At 48.7% G+C, this 23,864-nt stretch overlaps 1 protein-coding gene across 2 annotated transcripts in view; it reads left to right on the top strand.

Annotated features, from left to right (window-relative positions):
* The first annotated feature begins 2,555 nt into the window (after positions 1 to 2,555).
* Positions 2,556 to 23,864, top strand: part of LAMA5 (laminin subunit alpha 5) — a 93,568-nt gene continuing 72,259 nt past the window's right edge. For both annotated transcript variants that reach the window (XM_055813274.1, XM_055813275.1), the window contains exons 1-2: positions 2,556 to 2,913; positions 8,716 to 8,868. In XM_055813274.1, coding sequence (XP_055669249.1) covers positions 2,629 to 2,913; positions 8,716 to 8,868 — 438 coding nt within the window. In that variant the 5' untranslated portion in view covers positions 2,556 to 2,628. The remainder of the gene's footprint in view (positions 2,914 to 8,715; positions 8,869 to 23,864) is intronic.

Consider the following 23,864-nt stretch of genomic DNA (forward strand, 5'->3'; position numbering starts at 1 on the left):
CCACCCACAGAGGTTTTCACCTGAAATTTTTGCTGCTGGTGGCCCTCAGATGAGATGTTGGACTAGATGGGACTTGTGTCCAGTCCAGATTAGCCAACATGTCTTGTTTTCCTGAGTGTGGCTGAACAGAGATGGCATTAGGACAGGAGTTTAAGCTGTTAACCTCAACTCTTTTGTTAACCTCTAAATTGGATGTTTAGCTATAAACTCTCTGCCTCTTTCTTTCTGTGCTGGGAAAAAAAACCTCAGAATCTTCTTTCTTTAAACCATTTCCATGGCTTCTTGGAAAACTTCAGACCCCCTCAGTATAAGTAGCCTATTTTATTCTTCAAACTGTCTTTGCAAAGTAGCTCTGTGGCCGACTAGAGGCCAGTTCAGACTGCAGAAGGGTCATTTTTTTCTGCATGGTGCTCCTGAGCCAGTGCCACAAAACCCACGTGCTAACTGTGATTTCACTTTCCTTAATTGCGTTTTGGAGGAGGGATTAATTACGTGCCACAAAGTTACCACTAGAGGGATTAGGGTTATTAGACGGGCCTAAGTGTTCTCCCCCTGGTAACTCTCTTGTGGGGATGGAAGAAAGTTATTTTCCTAATCTGTGACCAGTTTTCCTTGCTAACTCTTTTTACGTATTCAGAGGTGCCATGGGGTGTAAGTAGCTAATTAAATATGGCATTTGACAAAGTTTAAGGAAGTCTTAATTCCTGTCCTGTGGAGTATTGGTGTCCCATACATAAACATGTTAGTTAACGATTACTTCAGAGCACAAGTATTTTCAAAGGTGGCTGTTCCACTTTCCCCAGAGCACGCTACCCATTTTCAAGCGCAGTTTAAAGGGCAAAGACTGCTCAGTCTCTTTTCTTGAAAGGTTCTATTAAGCTTTTAAAGGCTATATTCATCTGCTGAGTGATAAGATCTCACATTAAGTGGGGGAAACCAGGGGAAAGATCTCCAAAGAGATGGTCAAGCAGGAAGGGGTTAAAAGATGTCTGAAAGCCCTTTAGGAAGTCTTTCTAACTGAATGGGCTTGGCAGCTGTGCTTCAGTGCTTCCTTGCCATGTGGAACCAGGCACCTCTCACTACCCTTCGTTCACAAGTCCTGATGTCATGCTAATAGGATCTCGCACTCTGCAGTGCCAGGAGAGAAACAGCTGGCACTGGATGGCTCCCTGGTTCGTGATGGCATGTGGGTCTGCAGGCCTCCACCTCCTGATGTTGGGACCAAGCAGCTTTCCCAAGCACCACTTGGCTGGAGGGCCACGAGTGTCTGACCACCTGCAGCACAGGGCACTGCAGTGACCAGGGCTCCTCTCTCGCTATACAGTAATCTTACAATATATCACTATACGATAGGCCACGTACAGTGCTTTAGATCTAGTGGAAAAGGGATCTTTCAAAGTCCCTTGAAAGTGCTGAAATGAGTGTAATTGCATAGCCTTCCAGGTACATGCCATATGTGAATTAACTACACACATCACAATGCTTTTTTTTTTTTTAAAGAGTTTTTCAAATTTAAGACACCAACTTTTCCAAGAGGGCTGGTTCCTGCTAGGCTGTCCACAAAAGAGGAACAAAGAGGATGATGTGAGGCAGCTACCAAATACCCAGCAGCAGCCTGTGAAGACCTGGACATGCTTAAGAGCTTGTTTTGCTTCCTGCGAGGTTCAAATACCATAGCAATCCAACTGTATGGAGTGCAGACCCAATCTCCGGTGGTCTACTCTGTATCTTCTTAGTTTAAAGAAACAGCATTGGCCAGTTCAGGCACAACGTTTTGTGTGTATTGTGCAATTCTTGGATTTAAAAAAGTCTGGGCTAGAAAAATCAAAGTAGTGTTTTGATGAGTTAATTTATGTACTGTCATGTATGACTTCTTGTAGTATGTTCGGTTTTCTTATTTGTAAAGTGCCTTCCCCCAGCAGTACATAAAGACCCGGCAGCATGCGTGCCCTTGCAAGTCGCACCACGGAGGGACGGTCCGTGGGCAGCAGAGGGATGGGGCGAAGGCTGTCGGAGGGATGGGGCGAAGGCTGTGTTATCGCTGCTTTCCCCCGTAGGTGAGGAGGCAAAGCCTTTCCCCGACAGCAAGCCTTTCTGGGGAAAGCGGATGCAAATTTTCCCTGTCCAAACTTAATGAGAACCAACAGCATACCCCGAGGAGAGGAAAATGGCTTTTGTGGAGCCTTTTACTGTTTTGTTAATTAGTAATCGAGCTTTTTCCTGGACATAAACCGATCTATCGGTTAATGGAGTTTAACATACTGAAATACCAGCGGGTGAGACCCAGGCAATGCAGATACAATAGGCACATTGTTTCCCTGAGGATCCTGTCCCCCTTGCATATTGGGGGGGGGGGGGGGGAATCCCTTCACCCCGTTTGGCCTCTCCTCCCACGAGGCTGCGGCTGCCCGCGGGCCAGGGGGTTCCCGGGGCGAGGCGGGCTGGCGGGTGGCGGCCCCCGAAGGGGTTAAGGGCGGCGGGGCTGCGCACGGGGCGGGCGGCCCCTCCCCGCCGCCGGGGCAGAAGTAGCGCGTCCGCGGCGGCGCGGCGCGTAGTGCCGAGGCGGCGGGACTGGGGAGGCCGGTGCTGCTGCCGCCCGCCCCTGCCGCTCGGGCAGCCTCGGTGAAGATGGCGAGGGCGGCGGAGCGGGGCGCTGCGTGGATGGGGCTGCTGCGGCTGCTGCTGCTGGCGCTGCCCGCCGCCGCCCGGCCGCCCGCCTCCTTCCCCAGCGATGTGAACGGGCACAGCCTCCACCCGCCCTACTTCAACCTGGCCGAGGGCACCCGCATCTCCGCCACCGCCACCTGCGGCGAGGAGGCGGTGGGCGCCGGCAGCCGCCGCGCCGTGGAGGACCTGTACTGCAAGCTGGTCGGGGGGCCGGTGGCGGGGGGGGACCCCAACCAGACCATCCAGGTACGGCCGGCGGGGGGGCACGCACACACCCGCCCGCGGGCGGCTTGTGGAGCCTCGCTGGGGTGGCGGAGCCGAGCTCCCCTTTGTGCTCCCCCGGCCATCGCGCCCTCGTTCCCCCGCCGCTGTTCAGTCGTCGGTGCGGGAGGAGGCAGAGCTGGGTCTCGCCGGGGCTGGGCAGAGCAGAGACCGCAGCGAAGAGCGGGGCAGCTCCGAGCCGGGCGCGCAGGGCAGAGCCGGCCTGCCCGCTGGGTTAGCGGGGGGCGCTCTGAGAGGGGGCCAGAGGGTAGGCAGGGGTGGTCCCCAGGGCGTCCTCCCCTGCCTAGGCCTGGGCACCGGCGCCGGGAGCCCATCTGGAGCAGTTGGGGCGATGAGACGCACGTGCTCTTTCTCTCCGTGCCTTGTCAGGAGCCGCACATGTGAAATGCGGCTTGCCGAGTTCTGCGGCATTATTTTTAGAGTTGTCGGTTCCTTATGTTTATGAAATCCTGAGCAAACCAGCTCCTCTGCCAGTCAGGGAATCGTTATGATAAATGTGGTAATAATTACCTTTATGGGTCTTAACACCGCCATTCCCTGTGTCTTCAGTGTGGTGTTGGGATGAGCAGAAGAGAAAGTTAAGAGGGTGAATTTTACAAGCGAATGTCAGGTGACTTATCTCAGGGGTCCCATTTTAAGAGGACCAGAAGGAGCTTGCAGCCAGGAATGCAGATGGTAAAAACTGCTGAGCAGTTTAACAGCTATGGCTCTCTTGAAAAGGAAAGAACAGTTGTAAACGTGCTTGTAAAACACTAGTTTTGGTTGCAGGAACTCCAGACCCACTGCCCCCTCCCAGGGCAGCCCAGTCTGGGAAGAACAGTTCTGATTTGAAATGCTCTTGCAGCCTGAAGCCTGCCATGGAGCTGCCAGCTGCTGCTTGCCAGCATTTTCTGCTTGTTGCTTATGAGGTTCACAGTGCCAGTTCACCTGTTGCAATGGAGCAACAGGGTCGTCTGTGTTGTATGTAAAGAAAGTAAGGAAAAGCCATGGAAAACTCAGTTTCCCAGATCAAGCCTTTCTTGGCCTTTTTGTAAGGACAGCTTTGTCATAAGATGTTCTGTGAAGCATTTTTCTCATTCTGGCCACATTCTTTTCTGGCTATTGTGTGATTATGACATGGAATTTTGCTCCATATGTAGTAGAAATTGTTGAAGACGTTACTGGATGGCAAAAAGCTGACTTTTCCTCCTTTGAGTTTTGCCACTGTTAAAGTGATCGCTTTCACTTTGCTGCACTATAAAATAATGTAACTTGAAGAAGCTTGAAGTATTAGTAGCAGGAGACTTACAGGGACCTCGATGTAGTAATTGTGCCTACGGTGACGTAAAGGTAGTAAGGAAAGGTGAAAAAGTGACTGCCACTGTGTGCACTTGAAAACAAACGTGAATGATCTGCCAAGCAAAACTGGGAGGATAAGACTGCCTGGAAAAGCTAGCAAATGTGGGCACATGTTTATCACTCTACACCTGTGCTCTGGCCATGCTGCTAGCTTAGCATGGCACACTGCACTAGGATGCTGGTGACTCAAATAAACCCTTCAGGCTGTACCAGCTTTGGGAACAGTTGTAACTCATCCTTCAAGCGCAGCCCTTTCCTGGCACCGCAGGGTGTGCACATCCTCCTGGCTTTGCCCCGCTGCCAAGCAGGGCTCCTCAGCTGTGGGTTTCTGCAGCGACCCCTTCCCATCCTCCCATCTCCTCTGCAGCTCTGGCACGGGGTCACTTTGATCAGAGCACCACTTCCCAGGCCAGTAGTCTTCGGTCAGTCTGAAAGCCTTAGAAAAATCCTTTTGTAGTGGCTCCTTTCCATGACCACAGGGAGCACCTAAAAGAGAGGGGAGGAAACAGGAGGTGTCAGAGCAGAGGTCAGAGTTCCCAGTTCATCCCCTTTAGGGGTTTTGGCACCACCCGGTGACTAAAGCAAAGCGGGAGGTGGGAGGGAAGTGTTCAATTTGAGCAGACTGAAACAGCAATAATAAACTCCACATGTATGTCCTCACTGCCTGCGTGTCCCACCAGAGTCCCTTCCCTTCTCCATTCACCTGCTCAGTGGTGTTCGTGCATGGTGTGGCTGTGGTGTAAAGGGGGTTTGGGTCAGGAATTCTGGAAGAATGCCTCTTGGGACACTCAAAAGATTTCCACATGCTGTGGTGGTGGAGAGACATTTGCTTGGCTAAAGATCTAGTGTAAACTTTAATACAATCATCTAGTCAGTGAGTTCAGTCAGTTCTCAGTTTTCTGCTTTTTTCATTTGACATTGTAGAAGACTTTCAGGAAAGGGAGTTCATTGACATAAAAAAACTTTATAGTCTTAAAATGTTGATAATTGTTAAGCTTTCTGAAATAATGCTGCCCTAAAGACACTTGCGGTGTTTTTGGCACTGGTTGTGGGAAGGCTGTAAACCTTTTCAAGGAGTTTCCTTTGCTTTATTCAGGGCTGTTTGGCAGAAGACAGCATTTTTAACTGTGGGGGGCTTTTCAGTCTGCAAGGATGTGATGCACAGCGATGCTGAGGTGTGCGGAAAGCGACTTGCCATGGAGGTTTGGTTCCCTTGCCCCGCTTGCTAGTCAGCAGGGGCAATCCTACCTTAATGATAATGTCTTGAAGATGAGACAAAAAAGAGATTATAGGTTGATTTTTCTGATCAAGCTTTACTGAAGATGCTTGTAGCTGTCTTCCAAGACAGACAGCTCTGCAAAGGCATAGCTGTGTGCTCATGTTCCCCATCCCATCCAGCTGCCTGGGGGCTCCTCAAGAGACCTGCCAAAACTGGCAAGGATTGTACACTGCCCTGAGTGAGACAGGGTTGTAGATGATTACTTTAGTAGTAATTAGAGATTAGTAGTATAACGATAAGGGAAGTTACTAGCATTAATTGAAGTAATTACAGACCTTAGAATTTAAAAATATGCAACAAACCTCATGGATTTCAAATCGGTGCTGCTTTTGCTTTCATCTGAAGCCCGTCTTCACCTAAGCACTGCTGCTGCAGAGCACTTGTTCGCACTTTGAATTGCAGTGCTGAGCTATGCTTGCTAGAGTAGTGTTGGGGGTAACCACAGGTCTTGTCCTCTTGCTCTTCCAGGTGTTGGTAAGAGATGAAGTCTGAAGCTGTTTCCTACCAGAATGTCTCTGAGTTAAGTGATAGCCTCTTTTGATATCCTGCAGTAGTCAGTGACCATCTGGCCTGGTGCTTTTTTGTCTCGTGCGGGGTGCTGTGCAGCATGGGGGAAGCTGGCTCAGCCCAGGGCTCTCTGTGCTTCGGGTGATGGTGCTGTACCTCTCGGTATGTGTCTCTTCCATGTTTACGTATATGGTAGCATTGGACTTTTTGCCCCCCATTTCCTGCCCTTCTTACCTCATCTCCAGCAGCCAAGGCTGCCCCACTCTCTCTGTTTTTGGATAAATTAGGTGGGGAGAGCTGAGGTTGGGTCATGGCAGGGCCAGATAAACGGGGACAAAGCGTCAGCTTTCCCCGAGGCAAGCAGTGCCAGCAGGGTGCCGAGCTAGTCTTTATGCTCAGGGGAACTTCAAAGTTCCCACTGACTTGAGCAGGAACACGATCAGGCCTTGCAGGTCTCTGGAAGCTGCCCTCCATTCAGACCTCCTTCCTTATCTACCTCCCTTTGCAGGGTTCTGATAGTGGCAGCTTTATGTTCTCTAAGGCCTTGCAACTTCTTGCATTGCTGAAGTTCTTTCTTTGGTGTACCTTAGTGATGTTCAAGCCTCTCCTGCCCTGGCAACCTGCTGTCTCCACTAAGCCTGCAGCTCACAATTGCTTTTTAATTAAAATCCTCTGCTGATGTCAGAACTTCTCTCTTTCCTGTAGAGACCTGAAGCGCTGTGCAGGAGCTTGAGTAGCTCTAAAATACAAATAGCTGGAAGTGATTCTCACTGGGTTTAGGTCTGGCTCTAATGAGACAACTAATGAGCAACTGGTGCATCAGAGGGCCTAATTGCACTTTTAACAGCAAACTTAGTTCAGCTGTTGATGTGTTAACCAGCCCAGTGGCCACTAACGAATGCAGGCTGCACAGCAGTGGGGAGGGATAACAGCAGCATTACAAATGTGGAGCAGCTGATCCTAACTTTTAGTTCCCTCATACTGAACTTGAATTGACTGTTGCCCATCAGTGTGAACTTTGGGTTCAAAATGGTTTTCACATCTGTGGCAAGAATTTAAAGTATGAAAACACTATTTTTTTGTTACTTATTCCCATTTTGTAATCTTGTCTTGCTTCTCCCCCTGCCTCAGTGTGGTGTATTGTGCAGCAGAAATTTCCACACAACCTGTTGCACCGGTTCCCATTAAAGGTTTGAGCTGAAGAGTTGGGTCAGTTTTATCTGGTCTGCTCTCCCTCCTCGCTCAATGCACGTTCAAACGAGCCTTGTCCTGACCTCTCTGTACAGCAGGAGCTCCCTGGATGGTTGTCAGGGTTACCTGGATGGTTTCAGCTGCCCTTTCTTTGGCCTTGTGCTTGCCCATCTGCTATTTTCAAATCTCTAGAGGAGTTAATTAAAAGGTGTTCTTGTTCAGGACAACTTGTGTTGCATAATTACCTGCAAATAATATAGCACGTGGCTGTGGGGAAGAATGCTGTGAAATCTGTTTCCTTTGCACTGAGATTCCTCCAGAGTTTGGGGCATTTGGAAAATCACATCCTCTGCGGTGGCTCTGTCTTGCCTCAGCCCTTGTAGGGGATGCAGATGCAGTAAGCAGGAAGATTACCTGTCTTGAGATCATGTACCTGATATATTATTAAAGCTGGCAGCAGCTGGGACAGGCAAGGGCAGCTTGCTTGCCTGGGGATAACTGCACCTTTAAAAGGAAAATTGCCTGTAACAGAGTTTCCTTCGACTGTAACAGCAATTCAAGTGACAGAATAGTGGCTCCACAAAAGAACTAACTTGCCAATTTTCAGGGCTATTTGCAGGTTTCCTTAAGAGGGGTCAGATTCATTTGTGCATTAAATGGGAAAGAAAGAATTGCCCCTAACAGCTTAGGTCTTTGTCTGATCCTGCTCAGGAGGTGCTGTTAAAGTTGCAGAGCTGTTTTCTCTGGCAGTGTGTCCATGGAGCTGACAAAACCACCCGTGCTACAAAAGCAAGGCAGAAAAGTTATTGCAGCTAGGTCCCTGGCCAGCTGACAGCAGAGGCTGTCCCTTTCTGGCCTTGTGCTGCAGCATCAACAGCAAAAGGAACTTGGCTGCTAGACTGTTAAGCTTGAAAATGTGGCTGAAAGGACTATACTTGTGAAATGAATAGGTTGACAAGAAACAGATTGCAGGGAGTTGGGCAGAAGAACTGCCAGTCTGGGTCCATAGGAATGACTGAATGGTCTGGGTCAGGATCTCAGGGTGTCAACAGGGGTGAGAGTGGCAGCCTCAGCGGAGGAGCTGGTGGCCCTGGAGATTGAGCTACCACTTCCCATTGTGGTGTGGCTTCTCCATCTGCGTACTGTTCTGCACCTTGCACCTAGTTCTTTGTGGCTGGGCCCCTTTGCCAATGCTTACTGCATATCTGAAATACAGAAGGAATGCTTCTTAGAGTAGCCCAGTTGTACACTGGATTGTTACTGTGGGGATTTTGAGTCTTTTCTTGTACCTTTTTCTGTCCGTGCTCTAAACTGGTGCAAACAAAAGTTTTATATATTGATTTGCATTAGCAGGCTTACACCCTATATTTTCTGAATTGCTGTGATACCTATCTGGTTGGTGCCTCATTTTTCTGGCTAAAATTAAATGTTATTTTTGTACTTTCCAACAGGGCCAGTACTGTGACATCTGCTCCTCTGCAAACAGCAACAAGGCTCACCCCATAACAAATGCCATTGATGGGACAGAACGCTGGTGGCAGAGCCCCCCTCTTTCCCGGGGGCTGGAGTTCAACCAGGTCAACGTCACTTTGGACCTTGGACAGGTAACCCAAGTCCTTCTTGGTTACGTTGTAGACAGTGCTGGCAAGGACCTGTCCCTCAGCTTCTAAACTCCTTAAGTAGCCCTTGCTGGAAGGGTGGGACAAAACCTGCTCGTTTAATGTTAGGTCAGGAGGCTCTGGTTAAAATATGGAAGCAAAAACCTGTTGTCTGTCTGTAGTATTAACTGCAGTCTGTGCTATTTGCGGTTACTGTGTAGGTTCTCCCTAAAAGTTGAGCCACTCACAGAAACCTACCACACTATGCAGGTGCCATTCCCCTAAAGAAGGTACCTGACTTCCAAAGGGGGAAAGTTAACAAGGCTTCACCCCAGAACACACAAATACAGCCCTGAGGATTTTAAGGTTATGCTGGTATGTTTAAAACTCTTTAAAAAACTCTAAGTCCATGCTGAAGGTCTTTCTATGAAAGACAAAGAATGACAAGGAGTGTTTGGTCTCTAATGCTGGCAAGTCAAAGGGAATTAACATTGTAATAGCATGGCTGCTAGCCCCCACGCCTCCTCTGCTGCTCCTATTCATCCACAAAGCTATCCCTCTGGAAATGGGTTGCTCCCTCCGACTTTCCTCAGCTTAGAGGAAAGCAGCAGAAAAGAAGTCCTGGCTGAAGCTGCAGAAGCAGGAAGGTATTTATAAGCCAAAGACATGAAGGGCTTGCGAGATATGCATTTGCTTTCCTGTATGGGGAATTTGCTCTGCAATCTGTGGCAGTTTAGCTGTTAACTACTGAAGTGCTCCTGTGAATAGGTAGGGTTGGGCTTTCACCTTCTCTGCTGCACTTCTCCAGTCTCTGCTACCAGCCCTGCAGCACCACAAGCCAAGTTTGGGTTCTCCTTCGCTGGAAGGTCTGTGGGACAGGACAGTTGTGCAGCTCTGGACAGCTCACATCTTGCATTTGGAAACCTGGCTGCTGTGGTTGTTCAGGCAGCCTTTCAGGGGCTGAGTGCACTGCCCCTGTGTTTGGGAGTTTGCACTCATTGCAGTGATTTCAAGCCTTGTTGGGCGCTGAAGCTCTGCTTTGGCCTTGCAGGAGGCTTTTTCACCCTCTGGTGGAGTAAGGGTTTGTTTGTCTCTGCTCTTTGTAAGGCGCCTGACTCCAGATTTACAGCTATAGATACCTGGGATGTATTGATGACGGATGCCTCAAACGCATGCTTTAGTCCCCTGGATTGTCTCTGGTTTGCTCCCTGTCCTACTGTAACACTTGCTTGGAGCCTCTCAAACACCCTCCACAAATTTGCTCTCTCCCATGAGTGCCAGCTATCTATACACAGCACCAGCAAAATATCTCCTAACGCCCGGGGCACATCATGCATCACATAATAGCTGTGTGGGCAAAAGCCTCCCGGGGCCGCACACAGTGTGCTGATCTGTTAGCCAACGTAGGTGGCATCTGCTGTGTCTCTTAGAAACGTCCCAGCTGGCAGGGGTGTGCTGGGTGGGTGGACTGCTTGTACTCCCTCCTCCATTCAAGGGCCAGCCTGCAGTGCAGCTTTCTGATGGCTCACTGCTGCTCTGGAAGGGGATTTTCAAAGACTAACTTTCCTTGAGAGCTTCTCCTCTTTGTCATTCTCTGTGGCAACTTTCTGGCTGTAGGCCAGAGCTAACTCAGCTGTGCTGTGTGCTTGCAAGATGCTGCATTTGGTTCACCTGGGGATTTGCAGCCTTCAGAGCTGTAGTGCTGGAAGCCAGAGCCTGGAACAATGCAGGGTGGGGGCTACAGTATGGCTAAAACTGAGCTTGTGTAAGTTTTACCCTCTTTCTCCTGCCCTCCTCTCCCAAGACTCTGTATTTACTTTCTGTACCCTTGGGTGTGGGATTGCACCATTGTTTCTGCAAGGCTGGCAGCAGAACTTGCAACTGCAACCAGCACCACGCGTACTTCACCTGGTGGGGAGTTTCTCTGGGCTCACAGATCCTCTGCTTCTCTACTACCTTTGCAAAGTGGTTGCCCAGCTGGTCTCAACGGGAGCACAAACCTAAAGCTTCAGCCCATTTTTAGTGGCTTCCTCTTTATACGTGCCCTTATTGTATGTAATTGCTATAATAACCTGTTTATGCTCCTGGTGAGAGTCAGTTCTTTGTTTTTCCCTCCTTTGTTTTGGTACGTCGGGCAATAGAAACAAGATGAAATGTTATAGAATCACTAATTTCCTCCTTTTGAAGTTGAGGCTGGTTGAAAGGATGGAAGATAAAAAGAAGAATTCTTGGGACCCAGCAGGGTCTGCAGGGCAAGTGGGGGATCAGGCTGGAGTACTTGGCAGCCAGGCTTTGCAAATTCTTGGATACCTGTTAAACAGTGCAGGTAACACTCAAAGGCATGTCTGAGAGCAGGGCTTTTTCTGGCTGGCAAACAAGGCCTCTCTTGCTCTGTGTAACCCTCTAGGGAGCTCTTGGACCAATTAAGATTTAATTTAAGGGACTGACGGTCATTTAAAAGCTTTTGTCCCTTTGGGGGATCGTTAGTGTGTGGAGCACTGGTGCTAATGGCATGGTCCTGTGGTGGGGGCTGTCACAGGAGGTTATGGTGTCGATCCCCTCCTTTCCCTGCTGTGCTTCCCTGCTGTCTTGGTCCCTCTCGGGCCATAAGTGCTTAATTACCAGGTGGAATCGGATTTCTCCAGCATTTGGCAAGCTGTGGCAACTGGGAGAGGGGCAGTTAATTAAGCAGCCTGTTGGTCTTTGCTTTTGCTGGCTTGGAGCTTGCTTTCCTCACAGGGATGTTAAAATCCTATGGGAAGGAGAGAGGGAGGAATATTCACAACCAGCAAATAAGTTAAAGGATGGCTTAGGCTGGCCACCCAGCTGGTGTGAGTGTATTAAACACTCACATCACGTTATCTTACTGCCAGCAGTGGCCTAATCTTAACAGCTTCATCAGCAAGGCAGATCAGAGCTCCCAGCACAGCATGGGAAGAAGATATTGTGTCTGATTATCTGCTGGGGGGGGGTCTGATCTGAATTGCTCCTGCTGGTGCCATGTCTTCCTGCCTTCTTGTGGAGGAGTAATTATTCTTTTCAGAACTGGGGGGGGGGGGTGGGGGGGGGTGGGGTGCAAAAACTGGAAGAGGAGGGGTCACTTGAGGGTTCCCGTGTCAAACCTGGGTCTGAGCACCAGAAATATGGTGAATGGCTCCAAGCAGGAAAGCTAAATGGATTTTAGGAGCTGCTGCGGAGGGGAATATGGAAAGGTTGGGGGTTTTTTTCTTGCTTTTAGTCATGACCATGTGCTTAAAGCTTTAGTATGTTTAGGATGAAGGGATGGGCCACTGTGTGGGCCTGCTGCAAAATACAACATCATGGCACCATCATGAAGCATGGTTCAGGTTTCGTGGGGTGGAAGAATCAAAGGGTGCTACGTGCTGGGAGGACACTGTTTTGTGTTGTGGTATTGCAGGACAATCTGGACTTGTCCCCAGCATTGGCCATCCTGCGTGGCTTGTGTTGTGATGGAGGCTCCTAAACCTGCCCTGCAGCTGCTCAGCTCCAAGCTCTTTCCTTTCCTGCCCTGAGCCTCCAGACCAGCTGGAAATGGGAAGGTGCCTCTGCTGCAAAGGGGCTGTGCAGGGAGCAGAGGGGCAGGAGACCATGACTCACTGCCACCATGGGAATTGTCCCCTGTGATTCTCCTGTGATTAAGTGCCACAGTGGGTGGAGGGAAGGAAAGGGTGTGATGGAAGATTCTTTTTTCCTTTTTCTTTTTTTTTTTAATTTTTTTTATTCTCTCAGAGAAGGTCATTTGAGTCAGAGCTGACAAAAATCAGGAGGTTTAAAGAAACATGAATGGCTGGCTTCTGGCCAGAACCTGACATCTTCCTTGCATGAAGGTGAACCCAGGCCAGCCCTTCCCAGAGATGTTTATGGATAGTTGGTGCTTTATGATAAACTCCGTGGAGAGGAATGCTTGCAGTCATGCAAGAGCAGGAGCTTCGTGCCAGTGCTTGCTTGAGGTTAATTGCTGCGGTGAGAAGGTGGCTGGATAGCATCCCCCCTCTCTCCCCCCACCCCCATCCCCAGAGTCTGCTGGCCCCGGTGACACCAGAGAACAGCAGAATTCCAGACTGAAGCTTTGCAGGGAGTTTTGATTTACACCCCAAAGGTATTTAATTTGGCAGTGCTGCACAGAGCATACAGCCTCCCCTACACACTAGTCACTGGCAAGAAACACCTATGCCCATTCACCCCTGCCACCAAGAAGACTAAACCTCTTCCTTTGGAGAGCTCCAGGCTGTAACTGCTTAAAATGCAGCTCCTTTTAGGGTTAAAAGGGGGGAAAAAAGAATTGCATTCATTGGTAACTCATGAAGATAGAAAGGAAATGAAAAGGCTTGTAAGCTGAGCTCCCGGGCCAGTCTGAAGGTGTGTTGTGTAGTCACTGTAAGATACATCTGGGCAAGGGAGTAGATCAATAGCTTCCTGGGTGCCTTTAGAAGTACCTTTTGAGTTTTCTAATAGTTATAATGGGAGTTACCACTTTTTCTGGCATCTGTTGAACTGTTTAACTTAATGCTTGCCAGGCTCTTCTAGCTCCAAAGTAAAGGTGTTCATTGGCACAACACACACTAGACACTTCAGCCCATGGCCAAAAGGCTGCTATTCTTCCAGTGTGAAACTTCTTTCAAAAAGAGGTGGGTGTTCTTCCTGTGGTGGATTTCCAGGGCATAAGCCTATTTCCTTTCCCTCTTGCACCACAAACGTGGCCTCTCAGGACCAGCTTTGCACAACAGTTAGATGTACAGGACACTTACAGGTTCTGCAAATGTGGCTGAAGGCCAGACTTGCATGAACAAGTCAATCTTCTTTGTGCAAACGGATTTCTTGTTAATGAATGTTAAACTCCTACTCGTCCTTGGCAGATTTGGGCTAGGTTCTACAGGTGAAAATGCCACCTGGCCTAATGCTAAAGGAACACCACTGAAGCAGACTATAGTACCCTGCATGTTACAGTGCTCTGAAATCTTTCACCTCAGTTTCAAGCCTCCTATTCATTTTCATGTAATTAAAATAGTAATGGAAGCTGTGGGTGGAGATCTTCAGGAGGCCTTTTTGAAAGGCAGCTGGTAGGAAGGCCTTGCAAACCAATGGGCTGAGGTTTACCTCCCTGTCCCCAGCAAAAGCCTTCAGCACACAGATGAATTTGATGTTTATTCCCTAGCTTAACTAATTGAAAAATCCTTCATGAGTAAACTCATGAAATCCCAAGAGAAAGCTCATGGTTGTTCTTGAATGGAGCTGTTGTCCTAGTGGCTGCTTTCCCTAAGCTTGGTGTGGGATAGGGGTCATGGTCATCCAAGAAGAATTTTCTGCTGAAGACTAGATAAATTTCTCCCTTCTTTCACCTTCTTCCTTTTGCACCTTCATTTATTTCAGTTGCTGTGAGAGCTCTTGCTGTTTCTGGGTGATGTAGCTGCTGCCTGCATTTCCCTCTGAGGCATCCTTGTTCATTCTTGGTATACACAGGAGGAAACTTGAAATGTGTCTCTTCCTTTCCTTCCCCTTGCTGGGGATGTCTTCTGCATTGTTTTCCCTAGCACACATCACTGGGAAATACACAGCTTTGATTTCTCCTGGGACCACAGGCTGCCTTATCTGCTTGGCATGTGTTTTTCATGGAGCACTGCAAGAATGGGTGAAGATTTAAGGTTTTGGGTTTTTTTGTACCTACTTTTACTTTTCTTAATTTCTTTTACTGTGGGGACTGCTTGGTCTTCACTGTGCTGGGGCACCGCTGTGGGAAAGGGGTAGGAGAGCTTAGTGACGTCTGTTGTGAGCTGTTGCACCTGAAGTTAAAGGGTTGGGGCATGAAATCTCTAACAAAGGCCTTCTTTCTCCAAATTGTTCTCTGGCTCTTGGAGCAAAAGCAGTATTAAAAATAAAGCACGTTAAGCAGGCTGAGCAGAAATTCCTTTTGCTTTCAACAACTGAGCCTAGTCTCTTCTCCTGTGTAGTCCTCTGCAATGGCCATAAAATCCTCCAGAAGTCGATCAAGATCTCTGTTTGCAGGCTTCAGCATCCTAGCTCCCCAATCTGAAATGGCCTGTGGCTCTCCTTTAGCTACAGAGCCTGTTCAGTGCTGCTGTATTTTAACATGACTGGCAAGTGGAAGCAGCGTGTGTGTTTGTAATGCTTCTCTGGGAAAAGCAGAAAAGGTGTGACTGTGAGAGAGTGCGCAGCACTGGGAGCTGGCGCTGAGCCCTGGTGTATGGATCTTCTCTCCCAATATATTTTCTCCTTTATTGTTTGAAATAACTTAGCTTGTGAAGGCTGTTCTGTTTTCTTCAGAGCTGCAGTTCCCGTGACCCAGACCAGCAGCTCTGTGTGTGTGTGTGTGTGTCTGTGTCATGCATGCCCTGATAAGGGGAGATTTTTGCCTTTGCTTGGCCCTTCTTGACCTTTCTGTGCTTTCTGCCAGCTCCCACTAGATTCCTGGCTCCAAGGGCTGCGTGGGAGCCACTCAGGTGAGCAGGAAGGGAGTGCCTGATTGTTAATCAGGTGGAGATCTGTCTCTGGCAGCAAGAGCAAACCTATCCTCTCCTTTTCAAACAGCCTTGCCAAGTTGGATGCCAAGTTCTCTTCTCTGGGATCCAGAGCAGCCAAGGCTGAGATGTTTTTCCTCTCTGTTATGGCTGTTGGTTGCTGTAAGGGAAAAGTTGTGCGGAATATCGGTTTGGGTAAATCATGGATGACACATGAGTTTTTATTGTATGTTATGTTTATTTAAGTCATGAATTGCTGCTTAAAATCAGTTTTCATGCAATGAGTAGGTGGTGTTTCACTGGTAACAGCTGATTCCCAAAAGACCTGCTGTGCCTCACATCTGCCAGGCTATGAGCACAGAAAGAAGGTTCCTAGGGGAGCAGGAGGCTCGGGGCAAATCACTCAGCGTTGTGGCACCTTTTGCAGTCTCCAGGGAGGGTGTTTCTGCTCATCCCTTGCCTCGTGTACAAATGACCCTTGTGCTTCAATGGCTTAATCTTCCCAGAGGCTGGGCTTGCTCTGCCTAGACCTGAACCAGCTCTGGAGAATTCAGGTGTTAAAATAAACCTCAGCCTCCCCTCCTAGAACAGCTCCAGGTAATGACTGATGAAAGGATAATTACTCCGTTTCGAAAAAGTGCGTGCAAGATTTCAACTGTATTTTGTCTGTAGATATTGTTGCCTATTTTTAATTTTGGCGTGATGAGAAACAAGGAGGCTGATGGTGAGGTTTCCTGCCATGGAGCTCCCCCTTCCCTCCAGGCTGCCGGTTCCTGCTCAGCTCCCTGGGATTCTTCAAAGATTAGGAGAAAGCCTCAGGCAAGCATGAGCTGGGGAGAGGTCAGGCAAGCTGCAAGCTGGCGTATGGCAGGCTTTAGTTTGTAATGAATAGCTGGAAGGCAAGCCTTGTAATTTCTTGCTGTTCTCCTGGAAAGTGTCTGCTTGGCTGGGCTGGTAAACAAGAGCGTGCCTTGAATCGGGTGTGAATGTGTGCAGATATGTGCTGCAGGGGTCAGCTTTGTCCAGCCTGTTTGTGGCTGTACCAGGCAAGTTAAAACAGACCAGAACCATCTAGGTCAGGCCTCTGTTTACTGGAGAGTTGTGTTTTCTTCCTTCAGGCAGACTGCACAGGGAGCATTTTGTGAAGGTCACTGTATGCAGTGGAACCAGAGAGGTTCACAGCTCCAACGTGGAGTGTGCCGGCATCTGAGTAAGCGGGTTAGCATTTTCTGCACTTTGGCATGTCCCATCTCCAAAATGGGAATGCTGTGTCTGGCTCCATCATTTTGTGTGCAGAGCCTGTATGCTGGAGCCTGCCCAGTACCAGGCCAACGAGTACAAAACCATTTGCAGAAGAGAATTTCTTGAGTCAAGCCCCCAGGGCAGTTCTTGGCTTGGCCTGGTGCAGCCTTTCTCTTCTGTCCGTTGTTTTCCTCCAGCAAGTGACAGCATCCCTCGCCACTGCGAGAGTGCTTGGTTGTCCATGTGCTTGTGCCCTGAACATATACCCAAGTGCATGCTGCTGCAGCTGAGGGCTGCGGGCCTGGAGGTGCTGCCAGTCCTGCTCTTCACCTGAGCCAGCCGTGGGCTGGGAGACACACTCATCCTGTGGCATTGCATAGTTGGTTCAGTTCTTGATGCTTGTCCTGATCACGGTGAGAAGCCCCTCAAGTAGGATATTCCTGCTTCCTGGGACAGGTTTCCGGGAGCTGTCCTTGCCCTCCACGGCTCTGGCATAGCTATGTCCTGGCTCAGATCCACTGGGCTGGCAGGGAGGATGCGAAATACACTTCTGATCATCTGCCTAGTCAGCTTTTCTGCTCTTTCAAGTCTGTTCTAGCCCCCTGCACCTTTCTTTTGATGCTTTACCAAGCCTGGCTCAGCCCTGCTTTCATCTCTGCCTTATCCTTTTATTACATGTCATAAACATGGGCCTCTGGGCTGTGCCCACCCTTGATCCTCAGCCGTTTCCTGTTTTCTGGATTCAGTGCTCTTCAAATACCAGACCTCCCCTCCTATGTGTGATGCCAAGCAGTGCAATAAATAGTACATTGCTTCCCATTGGATAAAAAAGAAAAGGGACATTAGTAGGAAGATGCAAGGCGAGAGGCACATGGCTGGTGTGATGAGATAGAAGAATCTTTCTAAATGTCTTATGAGTAGATTCAAGATCAGTGGCAGCTGATTGGGGAAATGTGGCCTATTCACACAGACCCGGTAACAGTTTTTGCTTCTGGAGCCGTGCTGAGGGGATGGTTAGAGAGGGGGGTTGGAACAAGGATTTGTCATACTGGGAGATCCAGGGAGGAGGGCAAGGTGTTGAGAGCGGCACATGGATGACTGTGCACAGGGTGAGAACAGTACAGAGGTTTGGGGCTACTTTGGTCACCAGAGACTCTGACAAGAATGGGAGGAATGGCGTTATTTTGTGTTTCATAGAAGGACTTCCCAAACATGACTACAAAAAAGGCCTTTGTTATCAAGAGGTCACTGCTGATGGAAGGTGGGTCTGGATGTGCCAACTCCTGTTTGCACAGCGTAGGAAGCACTGGTGCCTGTTTCCTCCAGGCACCCCAGCCTGGCCCTGTGAATGCTGCTGTGGAAAAGTGGCCACCCAGTGACAGGGAGGAGAGAGGTGGGGCTGTTGGTATAGTTCATGGACTCTGCATCCACTTCCCTTTTCATTCCTCTTCTGAGATGGTTTGTTATGGTCTCTAGGTGGACTGGGTATCACCTGCCTGATGTCAGCAAGGGTGTGTAGTAAACTGCCTGCCAGCGCAGTGCTGCCACTGCTAGGATGCCAGATGACTCTGGAGCAGCAGGGATGGGGACATGCTCCTTCCCAACAGGTCAGCTCAGAGGTGACAGCCTCTGGCAGAGAGGATGCGCAGGTAACTGGCCAGCCATTGCTGCCACAGCAAGACTTGCCAGGGCTTGTCAGTCAGAGCTCCTGGAGGACAGTGTTAGGATGGTAGTTTGACTGTCTTGTCCTTCCCTCCGTTGAATAAAAAAAATTCATGGGAAGAGTGAGTCTCCTGGATCTGGCAGGAAGCATCATACCTCTTGTTCCCAGTCACCTTTACCCTGAGAAGCTGCGACTTGCTGCCAGCAGGTTTAAATTAGCTGAACTCCTGTTGCAGGGATGTGTTTGTCTTCATTGCATGGTATATGCAGTTATCTGGAAGTCAGAACAATTTGCATTAAGATACAAGAAGATTTGCATCTCACTGCTGGCTTTTACCATTGTACCTGTGTGTGTGGAAAACCATGTCTGATGGAGCGGGTTTACTGGCAAAGCCTGTGCATGTAACTCTGTTCTAGTTGTGTGCTGTGCCCAAGAGTAATTTTGCATCTTCTGCTTGACGTCCTGAGTATTTTCAGTGGTGGTTTGCATAACCCATGCAGTGACAAGTAAACAGCCAAACCTGAGAGTTCCACAATTTTTCACACATGCATTTAGTTGCTCTTTCCTGTTTCTTTCTTTGCCTGCTTTGATACAGAGCTCTCCCTCACGCGCACACAGACACTCAGCTGAGCTCTATTTATGGGTTCCTACGAGTTCCTGTCACTGTGGATCAGAGCATGCCCTGTGACCAAAAAACAGTTGGCGTGCTGCTGTAGGCATCTCTTGCATCTAGTTAAATGCATATGATGCCAGGCCCTGATGGGAAGGGGAAAAGAAGGGCTCTCTGGTATTTGCACATAGTTGCAAACTGTAAACACAGACTCATGACTGCAAACAGAAATCTGTATCGTTGGCTTCATCATGACTTCACTGTTGTTGTCCTGGCTGTTTGCTAAAGCTATTCCTTAATCCTTTTCCAGGCTTTTGCAAAGTCTGCATCCACCCAAACTTAGTGGGCATGAAGATTTTGGCTGGACTCCAGGATGAGTTTTGTTCATTTGTTCTTTCTTCACCAGTCATTGCTTTCTGCCCTGGAGTAGGCTTGCTTCAGGTCTCTGTAAATGGGACTGTAAATACAAGGGGGCTCCTGGGGGATTGTGAATACAAAACCTGTGTTCTTGTGAGCTTTGTGTGTCCAAACAGCAGCAAGAACTGCCACACAAACTCTGTAGCTGCGGATCTCTGCTCGTGTTAGCAGTGGCATTGGGAATGTTAATCCCACTGTGGCCCTGGTATGCGCTGCTGTTGGGTCAGCTAACCCAGCTATGAATGGCAGTGTCATGGTGGGGAAACTTGCTGACAAATGCTAACATAGTGCATGGCTATAATGCAGATTTTTAGAAGAATAAACCTGCTTGCACGTGTCAGGTTTGGCTTTGAAATCTGCTAACAACTATAGCTTTAAACCTAGTGTTGTCAAGGCATGCAGGAACCATGCAGAAGAATTACAGAAAAGCAATGTTGCTGAAATGCTTGGAAGCTTGATTCGGTTGGGTTTGGTGCAGGGACCTAATATATGGTGCAAGGGAGACTATATTCCTGTTGGAGCTGGGTTTTCTCTGTATGTGTGGGACCTGGAGCTGCTGCCTGATGGTGGTCTGGAAAAGGATCTTCTGAAACCACTTGGCCCTGGGAATGGACAAGGTGGAAGTAGGGAAGACAGGGAATGGAGAGGAGAAAGGAAATATCATTTGCCACCTTCTAGAACTGGATTCAGAAGCAGACAGAAATAAGGTGTCAGAGCTGGAGCATCCATATCCTCTTCCAAATCCAGCGGAGGAAGGATTTAGGTATACTGCTTTTGGATGCCAGAGGGCTTGGGGCTCCTCTGAGGTTTGTGTGAGTTATTCGTCCTTGGCATTTGGCCATTTAAAATGAAAAGCCTTTCAGTGGCTTTGGTGGCAAGCTGAGACCTCTCACTTTATGCCAATTTTTAGCTAATTCATCCTCTTCCGTTTCCTTCCCCTCCTCACCCTTCCCATGCATGCAGGTTTGTGACAGGATATCCACTCCATTCAAGGGAATGGGGGAAATATTTGCTTGTAGTGTGGCCAGTTGCCAAGGTTGCTTTGTTCTCCTTGTCACTGAAAGGACAGCCCAAGGAAACCCTCAGAGCTGAAGCTGGCCTGTGACTTGGAATGGATTTCCTGCAGCTCTGGAAGTGAAATGCATGACATGGGGATTTTATTTTTTTTAATGATCCCATAAATGCAAGGAAAAGGAGGACCTGGGTGAGCTACAGACAGGCTGGGTCTGAAATCCTCTCTTTGATGGGAAGCTGCTGTGTCACAGTCATTCAAGTTGTGCCTCGTCAAGGTCAAAATCATTCTTGGGTGTTTTTTAGGTGAAGTAAGAACTGAGCTTGCAACAGTCTTGGGTTTTCTGGGAGATTTCAGTTGTGTAGTTAAGCTGGTTGCCCCTGCACCATTTAGCATGTTGTAGCTGGAGGCTCTTCTTCATGAAACCCAAGCCATGCCATGATTGCAGAAGGCCTTTTGGTAACAAATTCAGAGCTGTAATGACGGTGGCAAGAAAAGCAGTGACTTGCAGTGTCAGGGTTTTAACTCCTTGGTACGGTGAGAGCACTGATGTCCAGGGCTCTGGGGTTATGGGCTGTATAGGGAGGGTGAGATGACTCTTCCTCAGTGAAGCAGGTAGTGTGTTGGGCTGGTGCCTGGGCTGATGCTCCAATACCTTGCTCTGCCTACTGTGCCCTGAGAGACAGAAGACTTCACTTCTGTTTGTCATGGTAGATCAGGTGGCATTTACCTGTGTGCACACTGTGTTGTGGTGGGATTGTCACATCACTGCCCCAGGCTCTTGAGAAAGCTATGGGAATTTCACAGACATCTAATTCACGGTTGACCACAGAAAGAGCAGGAGCTGTTTCAAGTCTCATCCAGCTTCTAAAGTGCAAAATCCTATTTCTACTCTGTGGAAGGGGGACTCTAATGTTTGGGTTTTAGCCCCAGATGTAGCCAAGGGCTTCCTGAATAAACTTAGCAAATCAGCAAGGCTTTGACAGTAGTGAAAATGGTCTTATTATAGCTCTTTTATAGTAGTGCTTTTAGTTTTAGTACCATAGGGCCTAGAATGTCTGGTTATGCAGCAGGTCACAGATTTGTACAGCTCCTAGCATGCTTTGGAGAGCCCGTCCCAACAAGCTTGTGGCCCTAGTTGATGTAGCTGTGCTTGTAAAACTCTGGGTATAAACCATCCTGCAAGCTGTCTAAAGCGGAGACAAGTATACTTTTGTCTGGCTTCTCAATTTCAATTGTAAACTGTCCCAGGAACTCCTAAGAATATTTAAATTGTCTTGTACGTGAACCTAGATTGATATTACTTGCTGTAACTTAACTCATAGAATGTACAGTTGGGAACGCTTGTTTGCTTTGGATGGTAGGAATGTCCTCTTGAAAACGTGCTATGCTTTGGTAAGTATGAATAGAGGTTTTTTTCACCCCCCTCTGCAGGTTTCTGAAGGCCAAAGTCTTGAAACAGCTTAGAAAGGCTGCTAAAGCTGTGCTGATAAGATATGCAGCAAATGTGCTTGAGAGCTTAATGTAGGAACAGAAATGTCCAAGCTGTTTACTTTCCCCTTAACAGTGTGAAAAATTAATATGTCTTATGAAGAAGCCTGGGGAATTGTGTGCTTAGAGTAAAGACCACACCGAAGTCTTATTCCTGGCTGACTCTGTCCCTGGGGCTAGCAGCTGAAATTCTTGGTTCAGGTTTACTGGGTCAGAGAATAGAGCTGGTTTGGACTCTGCAGAGCCCCAGTTGTTGCAGTTTGATTTCTAGCATGCTCCCTACCGAGCTCTGAGCTTGGTGCAGAGATGGGATTGCCTCCTGATGTAGGAAATCCTGCATTGTTTGGATTTTTCTATCCAGTTAAAGTGGTGGGGGAAAAAAATAAGTAATTGTTGTTAGCTTGTCTTGTTGGCTGAAGAAGGCTATAGCAAACAATGTTGCTAGCAGGCCTGTGCACCTCTTAGAACAGTGTGCTGAGAGCTTTTGGCAAGGCTGGGTTCATTACGCCATCAGCCCCAGTCAAAGGATGCTGCTGCTCTACACTCTGTTTTACACCAGTGCTCTCCTTCCCCCAGTCCAGCACCCAGTCACTACCATTGTGTTCACGATCCAGAGTGCATTAAATTCACACCACGAGCATAAGGACTGGAGACTATTTCCTGGAGGTGATCAGACTGCACGAAGAAATTGAGAGTCAGATGCATGTTACCTTTAATGTGAGCAAAGGGCACATCTGGGCCTCCTGCGCTGAGAAATGCAGCTGGAAATTCAGCCTGTGAAGGCAGGTGGTGTAGCCTGCCCAGCAGAGAAGGAGCTCTGCTTCCAGGAGGGTGGATGGGTGCTGTAGCCAGACCTATGTGGCTTTGTTTCTCTCTTTGCTACTTTTTTTCCTGACGTGCTGGAGTGGTTACCCCAGGCCATGGAGCAGAGAAGTAGGACACTCATTTGAGCTGTGGGGTGCCTCTCTGCACGTGCTGGGCTGCTCTGGCATCCATGAGCCATCTGCAGAGAGCCACTTCCATGGAAGGCCAGTTGGACATGCTGTATCGGGCTGTGGCACTGGGAGAATGACAATGCAGCTATTGCTTAAAAACTTGTTTTTAACTTCCCAAGTAAATGACATACCTGTGCTATGCCCCTACCCTGGCCGGACACATGCCATTGCACATGCCCTTCCTTCTTTCAGCAGTGGTCTTTCTTTCAGTGGTGTGTACTTACACACCCAGACCTTTTATCTTTACTAAATCACAGCTTTCTAAAGCCCTTGTATTTTCTGTAGCACTCCCCTTATCTCTGTTCCTTTCCAGGGTTGGGCCCTGGGAGCAGGGAAGCAGGAGGGGCTGAGCAGCCTATAAATGTGTGTGTGCCCTGCAGTGATGCTGTACAGCTTACAGCAGCAGGCAAGACTGAGAGCAACAGGAGCACCTGTAGGACAGTTGGGTTTTTCCAAATTGCTAAGCAGTGGGAGTTTCTGCAAGGCAATGCTTTTTGCTTTTTTTTTTTTTCCTCCTTTTTCAGCATCTGAGGCAGTAGGATTTGCAGCATGTTTGTGCAGCACAAAGTTGCAGTATCTCATGTGGATGTCAGCTCATGGAAAGGAGCTGAAAACTGGTGTGAAGGTCACTGTCAAGTATCTGTATGGTCTTGTCTCTGCTCTCTGTCCCCTTGTCTCTGCCTTGTCCTTCTTTCCAACCATCAGAATAAGGATGCTCTGAAGTCCTGGGAAGTGCTTTCAGTGGTTCCAGGCAGACTGTAGGACCAGTAAGCATATGCCCCTTCACAACCTGGTGTGCTCTGGGTGCTGGGGCAGGGCTCTGCTGTCCATGCGGTCAGTGGCTCCAGCCAAGCTGGGCTGGGCAGCCCCACGCGTTCTGCTGTGCCTTGTGGTCACATGTAATGCTGTCTGTAAGGACAGTACAATTGGTGTCTTGTGCAGCTCCTAAAATTACTGTTTCTGATGAGAAGGATTGCAGTTGCTTCTGTGTTTTTTGGTTTGTTTGGGTTTTTTTCCTCCCCTTTCCTACAGTAAGCATTCAGCAGTGGCTTTGCAGCATGCACTGCATCTTGGT

Source organism: Falco peregrinus, chromosome 9 (assembly GCF_023634155.1).
Source record: "Falco peregrinus isolate bFalPer1 chromosome 9, bFalPer1.pri, whole genome shotgun sequence".
Lineage (NCBI taxonomy): Eukaryota > Metazoa > Chordata > Aves > Falconiformes > Falconidae > Falco > Falco peregrinus.